Genomic DNA, 9,546 nt, shown 5'->3' with positions numbered 1-9,546 from the left:
TATTGTACTCTATGCTACTTTCTCCCCACCCCCCCCCTCCTCTCATTTATCTTTCCGCCCTTCAGGCACTCTGCCTGTATTCCTGATGAAGGGCTTTTGCTCGAAACGTCGATTTTACTACTCCTCAGATGCTGCCTGAACTGCTGTGCTTTTCCAGCACCGCTCTAATCTAAACCCTGATGGAGTTCAGCCAGTATCTGGCAGTGACCTTTGCTTGGGACAGTCTCTCTTGCTCCCCATAAACAATATGCCATCCTTCATTGGAATCTGGTCTGTCTGGATCCAAAATGGTTTCAATTCTGGTTGTGACTGCCGTTTGGTTTCCACCATCACTACCAGCTGATCTTTGTGTGTGAAGTCAGATATTGTCAGCTGTGACTGTCAGTGTTCCCATAAAATTTAAAATCATTAGGGACTCTTCAAGTGGCAGTACCAACAGTGATATGTCTGCCAGTGGGAGGCGACTCTTCAAAGAATGTTGTTGCATATTTTATTACTTCTTTTGTACTCCTGCTTTTTTTTAACATAGCTTTCAGTTTACAGAACGTCTGTTTTATCTCGACTTAGGAAAGTCAATTCCTTCATGTCATTAAGCTAAATGACAGTTTTGTTCTAAAATTGGTTTATTTAATGTTGACAAGTGATATAACTTTTCTTCTTACCTGGATTATTATAGCAGTGCGTTCATCAACTGTAATAATGGCATAGTGATCTGCACCTCCAAATGAGCCTAGCATCTCGTTACTGGTTCTCTCCAAAAGAGTTATATTGTACCTACAGTATGAAACAATTATACTAATAACAGATCTTTATATCCAGGTAACTTTATATAACCAGGTAACTGATTACAGACATTTGGATGTGATATCTTAGCTTTCAAATTCCAAAGCTACTGCGTATGTCACTGCCAAATATTAGTATTTGTAGCCTCTTGCCATTGATGTAGGATTAGTATGGTGTGGGCATATATGAAACTTTACTTTGAAACAGACCAATTTTATGCTGACTTAAGTTCATTTGAACTTTAGTATCAACATTTGACCATGTTATAACAGTTTCCCAAGGAGAGATCAGAGTGGTGCTGGAAAAGCACAGGAGGTCAGGCAGCATCCGAGGAGCAGGAAAATCAACGTTTCGAGCAAAAGCCCATCATCAGGAATGAAGGCAGGGAGCCTCCAGGGTGGAGAGATAAATGGAGGGGGGGGGAGGGAGGCTGGGGAGAAGGTAGCACAGAGTACAATAGGTGAATGGGGGTGGGGATGGAGGTGATAGGTCAGAGAGGAGGGTGAAGCTGATAGGTGAGAAGGGAGATTGGCAGGTAGGACAGGTCAGGAGGACAGTGCTGAGCTGGAAGGTTGGAACTGGGGTAAGGTGGGAGGAGGGGAAATGAGGAAACTGGTGAAGTCCACATTGATGCCCTGGGGTTGAAGTGTTCTGAGGCGGAAGTTGAGGCATTCTGATGAAGGGCTTTTGCCCGAAATGTCGATTTTCTTGCTCTTTGGGTGTTGCCTGACCTGGTGTGCTTTTCCAGCACCACTCTGATCTAAACTCTGTTTCCAGCATCTGCAGTCCTCACTTTTGCCTAGTTTCTCAAGGAGCCAGGAGAGGCAACTGAGGCACTCTTCACCTGTCCTTTTATCAAAGATAAAGCAATGTGAAATTGTAAGGATGTCAAGACCTAAGCCAGACAGTAAATAAATAATCCCCACAAATTGGCAATACACATAATTACATTTGTCTTGATTATTGCTAAAAACCCAAGAACATACTAATTTTCTCAGAGTCTGAAACAGCATCATTTACAATAAAATTATCAATACCACTGTAATATTTCTGATTATTCAGAAGGAATCATTAACCAAAAGTAACATTCTTTGTTTTCTTTCTTTATTTAAATTAGGATGCTAAACAATTAAATTCGTGGAAATATCAGGTAATTAGATAAAACAATATCCCCATGATAGTTCTTGCACACCACTCCAGTGGCTGACCATTGAGACGAATACAGGAGACAGGAGCAGAAATAGGCCATACAGCTCCTCGGGCCTGTTCCAGCAGTCAATAAACTACGGCTGATTAGCTGTTTCAACTAAATTTTCCTGCCATATCCTCACATCCCACGATTCCTTCAGTTCCAGATAATTCATAAATCTCAGTCTTAAATATGGTCAAAAGCAGAGCAGCGCAGCTCTCTACAGTAGATATAGTTGGAGACTCACAGCCCTCTGAATATATAAATTATTCACATTTTACACATAAAAGACTGGCCCCGGGGACAACGATCTCTAATTCTAGACTCTTCAATCAGTGAAACAGCCTCTCAGTATCTACTTCACCTAAAACTTTGAGAAATTTTGATGACATGATTCTGCTCTCCCATCCCCTTGCGCTCCAACACCCCTGCCCATGCACCCAGTCTTATAAACCTGAGAAAATGTAGCCTCATGCTACTCAATCTCTCCTTGTAGGTCATTCCACTCATTCCAGGAATTAATCGTGTGAACCTATATGCCCTCTAATGCAATCTTATCCTTCAATGGGTAAGGTGATCAAAGCTGTGCACAATGCTGAAGGTATAGTTGAATTGAATTGAATTTATTGTCATGTGTACCAAGGCACAGTGGAAAGCTTTGTCTTGCGAGCAATACAGACAGATCATATTTTTAAGTAGCATAGATAGTAAATAATAGGTAAACAGCGGCAAAAACAAAAACACAAGTACAGGCAAATGTTAAGGGTTTATGAGTCCATTCAGTATTCTAACAACAGTATGGTAGAAACTGTTGCGAAACCGGCTAGTGCGTGTGTTCAAGCTTCTGTACCTTCTCCCCAGTGGTAGAGATTGTAGAAAAACATTGCCAGGGTGGGATGGATCTTTGAGAATGCTGGCAGTCTTTCCTTGACAGCAGGCCTGGTGGATGGATTCTATAGATGGGAGGTTGGCCTTTGTGATTATCCGGGCCGAGTTCACCACTTAATTATTTTCTTGGATTGTAAGAATAGAAAAGCTGAACATTTTTTTAAAAACTGAGAAACTAATAAACAATGATATTCAGAGGCATTTGGAAGTCCCTTAACAAAAATCATAGATTTAACAGGCATAGCAATCAATTAGGAAGGTAAATGAGATGTTGACATGTATTGCTAGCACAATAACCGTCTCCAATCTTGAATGGTACAGTTGCCATTTCAGGTAGTGATACAGAATGCTCTTGATGGCGCACCTTTAAAAGTTTAGATCAGAGTGGTACTGGAAAAGCACAGAAGGTCAGGCAGCATCCGAGGAGCAGGAAAATCGACGTTTCAGGCAAAAGCCCTTCATCAGAATTCCTGATGAAGGGCTTTTGCCTGAAACATCGATTTTACTGCTCCTCGGATACTGCCTGACCTGCTGTGCTTTTCCAGCACCGCTCTGATCTAAACTCTGGTTTCCAGCATCTGCAGTCCTCAAGGGTATTCGCTGTCATGCCAAATTTCTCAACTGCCTCAAGTGACGTTGTTGGGCCTTTGTAACCAGTGCGTGCACATGAAGAGTCCAAGAAAGCTTGTTGTGGATGACCACTCCCAGGAGCTTGACACTCTCCATTCATTCCATCTCTGGGCTGTTAATGTGTAGGGGGGCATGAGTAACATCCTGCCGAAAGTCAATAATGAGTTCCTTGGTATTGCTGGCATTGAGAGCAGATTGTTTTCAGTGCACCATTTTTCTAGGTCTTCCACCTCCCATCTGTAGTCTGTTTCATCGCCATCTGAGATTCGACCGATTATGGTGGTGTCATCAGCGAACTTGTAAATGGCATTAGTCTGGTATTTGGCGACGCAGTCATGGGTATATAGTGAATACAGTAGGGGGCTGAGTATGCACCCCTGCGTGGCTCCAGTGTTGAGTGTTAGTGACGATGGGGCTTTCAACAAAGCCCCACACAATTGCAGGAAGGCTTCCTTACTTTTATTCTCCAATGCGCTAGCAATACATGTCAACATCTCATTTACTTTCCTAATTGATTGCTATGCCTGTTAAATCAATGATTTTTGTTAAGGGACTTCCAAATGCCTCTGAATATCATTGTTTATTAGTTTCTCAGTTTTTAAAAAAATGTTCAGCTTTTCTATTCTTACAATCCAAGAAAATAATTAACACTTCTCCACAATATACTACCTTCCTGTACAGTCCCTTAACAATCCTTTTTTTTAATAGCCTCCTTCCATCTCTCTCACAGCTTACTTTCCCACCCAGCTTTGTGTTGTTGTCAAATGTTGATATATTACACTCAGTCCCCAAAACTAAGTCATCAATCAGATTACAAATGGTTGAGCCCCAACTATTGATTATTAAAGTGCATCTCCAGTTACATCCTATCATTCAGAAAATTATTTGTTTATTCCCATTCGGTTTTCTCTCTAAAAGCAAACCTATGTGCCCTATTCTTTTATATTAATCTCTGGTGTGGCCCTTAACTAAATGCCGTTTGAAAGCACAAGTATAATAAATCTATTGGTCCCCTTTATACTCATTAATCATGCAAGTTGGCCCCTTAAAAATCACTAATGCACTTGTCAAACATAAAAGGCTTTCTTAAAATCATCTTATGGTTTTCCAAGTGAACTGTCATCTTGTCCCTGTAAATAGCTTCTAGCATTTCCCTATTATGGATGTCAGGTTAACTGGCCTATGGTTTCTAACTTCCTCCTTTATTGAACAGCTGAATTACATTTCGAGCCACCAATTCATAAAGACTGTTCTAGAATCTAGGAAATTCTGGAAGATCAAAATCATTGCTGGGGACAAAAAAAATACTAAGTACTACCTTGATTCTAGAAGTTGAAGCATAATTGGAATATTCAACAAGCCTTCAGACATCAAAAAAATGTATGGAATCTGCAGCTCCATCAACAGAAACTCAGACTTAATTGTTAGCATATCTCCTGAAGAATAAAAAGCAACTGTTACTCAAACCATTTCTTTTGACAAAACTGGCACTATCGTCTCAGTTGGAGATGCATCTATAGCTACTAAAAACATAAAGTACTGAAAATACTAAATACACCTGAAGGTAGCAAAACAGAATCAGGAATCTTGATTTTAACCCTTGCAACAGCCAACTACTTGCACAGAGTAGAAAAAAATGAGCCTAATTTTTCAGATCAATGGCCTTTTGTCAGCTGGAAAAAGTTACTAGACTTTAAAGGAATACAGAGGTGGTGAAAAGGGCAACAGGAAAGGACAAAAAGAGAGGATTCTAATATTGTGGAGGATCAGTGGGATCAAATGCAAAGGCAAAAACTGGAATATAAATGAAGCAGGTAAGGAAACAAATGGAGGAAATAAATGAGAAAAGCAGAATCATTACCAACAATTGCCTACCAAAATAAAGACAAGAGAAACAAAAGACAAAAAAAGGGGGATTGTTCATGTATTAATACAAAAGTTGTTTCTAAATTATTTATCATAGTCTTAAAACACTTTCTCTGCCTTGCCGATAGGAGGGGCAGTGAACTGTAGTTAAGTGATATGGCAATTTTGAAATTTTTAAAATGATTCCAGATTCCAGGAACTGTCTGGATACAATTTAGGCCACTGAACTGAAAACACAATAAATTTTCTCCCTCAGGTGAACAGAACCCATTTACTGACAGCAGTAAGGGTGAAATTTCTATTACCACTCATTTCAATAAGTTATCTTGATTTATAAAAATATGTACATACAGCATAGAAATCTAATAAATTTGAATTTGAAACAGATCAAATCAATACAAAATTGGTTTAATACAAGTTTAAGCAAACATATAAATCAATTTTGTTTCATACTTGGAATAATAATAATGTTCAGATACTATTACCTGTTTCTGAACCTTTTGGAAGTCTGATTTTAAAGATCATATAATTTATATTATGCTGTGTGCAGAGTTCAGCCCAGCACGAATTCTCCATGTAATCGTATTCGACCACCAAAGAGAACTCAATCCAAGGGAAATCTGCTCCGATGTGATGACTGTAGACAACCAAACTTCTATGTCTTTCCAGGCTAGAATTGGATGATGATGAAAATCACAAAATGACAAAACAGCATGAATGAGCAATGTGAAGTTACACATTTATTGCCATTGTCACAGACAACCTTATAATGGAACTGGGTTTGAGACTTTTATAGATATCTACATTACTAATAGCTCTAATCAACTTAGAATCATAAGCAATATTTAGCTACTGTAAAGATCCTTACTTTATAATCTTATTTGTATTATGAACTTGATTATCTAAATCTTTGGGGGGAAAATATCCTCTAGATGCAGAATAACATAATGCCTCTATTTTATGCATATCAAATAAGCACAAATTCTGATTAGCTTCTAATCCCAAAATAACTAATTCAACATTATATACTTTTCCAGGTTTTTTTTAAACTTTTGCTTGAACACAAATTGGTGTATCTGAATTCTTTGCTTGCATTGTCCTGTAAGGCAGAGCTAAGAGAACTCTACCCACTTGAAATGAAGGAATCCACGGGTGTGAGCTGTCAACTTCAAATGAAATGAAACCACTACAAATCCATCCCTGAATAAATGGCATCATATAAGTATATTTTCTGATTGGCACTGATTTTATACAAACACTTCACAGATATTCAATCGTATTTTTGATACTTTTTTTCCCAAAGTTATTCCCATGAATTGCTTTGAAATATCTGTTCAGCGTTTGTAAGGGAATAGAACTAAGCAGGATATATACCCCAAAATTTCATCTTCAATGAAAGGATGACACCATGGGAAGATTGTATTTATTCCATTATTTATTTTAATCCATTTGCATTTAATTTTGTTTAGTGTTGACTTTGATAGATTAGATTTTTGCTTGTGGGGAAAGGGGCAGGGCATGATTCAGAGGAGGGAAACCTGAACCCAGCGGAGTCTTTGAACTCAGTGCTGAGTATGGGAGTCACAAACTGATTGAACAGATGTAGATGCTCTTCAAAGATAAATAAGATCTATTTACATATCATGATGTGAATCTATTGATCTTTAAACAAGAAGGCAACAGAATTAATGAGAATTTAAAAAAGAAACTCCGCTGAGCAGCTTTGTCAAACAGGGTGCTTGTTGTGGATTAAAAAAAAATTTAGCATCTGTTAGTACAGTTTTGTTGAAGGTCTTTGTGGACAGTTCCTAGGGTTGGTATTATTATTATTATTATTATTATCAATAATAATAATGTCATCATGAATGCTTGGTTGAGTTTCAAAAGCTACAATTATCCCCTTAGGCTGTCCCAAATGCATTTGATTGATATTTTAAAGAGGCTATTAAAGGATATTTGATAAAGGTTATATTTGGAGTGGGGTTTGGATAGAAGACTCTTTGTCTTTATAAAAGATTAACCAGTTGAGGACATTTAAAACTGTGAATGGGTTCATCAATGGGAGTCTTGTTATCAAATGCACGGAATTGAGAACTATATTGTCTCTATATTTATTTTTTCAATTTCCACTTGGGCCTAAAGTCTGCCTGTGTTGGATTCTAGGTGAGTTCTCACAATGGTTAGGAGAGGGCAAGGGGGAGGTGGTTGAAAGGTGGGCAGGAGACGAGAGGGCTGAGGGCTAAAAGCTTTTAAAACAACTAGGAGGATATCTCAGAGAAGTGAGCTTGACCTTCTAACCAACCCACCTCAGCTCTTAGCTGCCCCAGCGGATGTCTACAACCTACTCCTCTGAAACAAACATTGAGTTTAATAAGTCCTTTAAATTGAAGGAGGTCAGCTAAATTAGGAAATATCCCAACTCAACAAAAATTCAACCTACATTTATCGAATCATGTGATTACACACTGCTAACAATCTTTGGTAATTTTCTTATTGTATTACTGTATAAGTTGAGAAACAAACGTTTAAAGTTTGACTTTACCAACCAGTTTAAAACTTCCTCTCGACTTAAAGTCACATTTTTCTTTGGATAAGCTGCAGCTGGACTGAAATCTACAAAATATAAATGTGACAGATTTAGAGATGAGCAAACACATTAGCACTGAGAGACATCAGACTGAACTTTGAAAAATTTTGGGTTCTTCACAAAATATTTTCATAGAATAGTGAGTTATCATATCCAATTCTCTGCTGCTCACTTCATTACTTACGTACAACTCCTCTACAAAGCATGATGGTTTCCTTGTGTTCACTATCAGCAAGGGTGCTTACCGTTATTGGGACCTTCTAGGATTCCCGCTGCAGGTGCCCAGCTGTGCACCAGGGCAAACACTGCCAACTATGAATAGCCCTTTGGAGTTTCCACAGTGGTAGGAAAATGCAAAAAGAAAAGCTTCTGAGGACATTTTAATAAGATATTCAGAGGCTACTGTGAATGGTTGAAGTTTTCTTCATATCTAAATTTAGAAGCTTCTAAAAACTATATGCATTAAGGGAGGCTTTTCTTTTAACATTTCAAGAGTTAATTGTGATTTTTTTTCCCAATTGGACTTTTTTTTAAAATGAGCTTTTTGGAGGCCTTCAGTGAATGGCTGAAGTTTTTAATTCTAAATTTAAAAGTTTAAACAAATCTATATGTATTTTAAAGGGAACAACAGGGTGTGACTGTAAGTGGGGCAAGTAGGGGGATTCTGAGTTCAGGAGTGGAGGAGCCTCAGCCCTTGACATTGTCCAACAGGTCTGAGATTTTTGCTCCCTGTATGGATGAGGAAAAGGGCTGTGGACAGGATGAGCCAGCTGACCACGGCACCATGGTGCATTCAAGAGTGGGGAGCAAAAAGGCAGTTAGTTGTTATGGGAATTCTATAATTAGGGGGACAGATAGTATCCTTTGTGAGCTGGATTGGGAGTACTGCATGGTGTGTTGCCTACCCAGTCCCCGATCAGCTTGAAAGGATATTGGAGTGGGAGGGAGAGGATCCAGTTGTTGTGGTACATGTTGGCACAAACAACATAGCCAAGACTAGGAAGGACGACCTGTTCGGGGAGAATCAAGCAGTCAGAAAGAAATTGTAGAACAGGCCCACGAGGGTCATAATCTCCGGATTACTGCCCGAGTCACGTGCTAATTGGCATAGGGATAAGAAAATTCGGGAAATAAAAACATGGTTAAGAGATTGGTGTGGGAAAGAGGGATTCTATTTCATGGGACATTGGCATCAGTTTTGGAACGGGGGCGATCTGTACCGATGGGATGGTCTCCACCTGAATTGATTGGGAACCAGTGTTCTACCGAAAAGGATAAATAGGGTGGTCACTAGGCCTTTAAACTTGTGAGTCAGGGGGAAGGGAAAGAGGAAGCAACAGGGAGTACGGAGTCAAGTAGAAAGATAAGCAGCAGGTTACCATGTGTGCAGGGTTTAAGTTTGAGGCAGACTAGGAATGAAGCAAAAAGGAAGGATTAATTGAGGACATATTACTAGATGAAAATCATGAGGATAAGAAAATTAGCATTAAGGTGCTTTACCTGAATGCTCATAGTATTCGTAACAAAGTAGATGAATTAACAGCACAAATTATCGTGAATGATGATGATGTGGTAGGCATTACAGAGACTTAGTTGCAGGGGG

The 9,546-nt window shown here is 39.0% G+C and overlaps 1 protein-coding gene across 1 annotated transcript in view; it reads right to left on the bottom strand.

Moving 5' to 3' along the window:
• LOC122557906 (protein shortage in chiasmata 1 ortholog) overlaps positions 1–9,546 on the bottom strand; it is an 83,875-nt gene that overhangs the window by 39,174 nt on the left and 35,155 nt on the right. The window contains exons 10-13 of the mRNA XM_043706114.1: positions 7,903–7,969; positions 5,842–6,026; positions 4,809–4,926; positions 663–774 (exon numbers count right to left, since the gene is read on the bottom strand). Of these exons, the coding sequence (XP_043562049.1) occupies positions 663–774; positions 4,809–4,926; positions 5,842–6,026; positions 7,903–7,969 (482 nt within the window). The remainder of the gene's footprint in view (positions 1–662; positions 775–4,808; positions 4,927–5,841; positions 6,027–7,902; positions 7,970–9,546) is intronic.

The sequence above is a fragment of the Chiloscyllium plagiosum genome, chromosome 2, assembly GCF_004010195.1.
Source record: "Chiloscyllium plagiosum isolate BGI_BamShark_2017 chromosome 2, ASM401019v2, whole genome shotgun sequence".
Classification (NCBI taxonomy): domain Eukaryota; kingdom Metazoa; phylum Chordata; class Chondrichthyes; order Orectolobiformes; family Hemiscylliidae; genus Chiloscyllium; species Chiloscyllium plagiosum.
The sequence above is the reverse complement of the archived record's forward strand: the minus strand, read 5'-3'. Positions and strand labels throughout refer to the sequence as shown.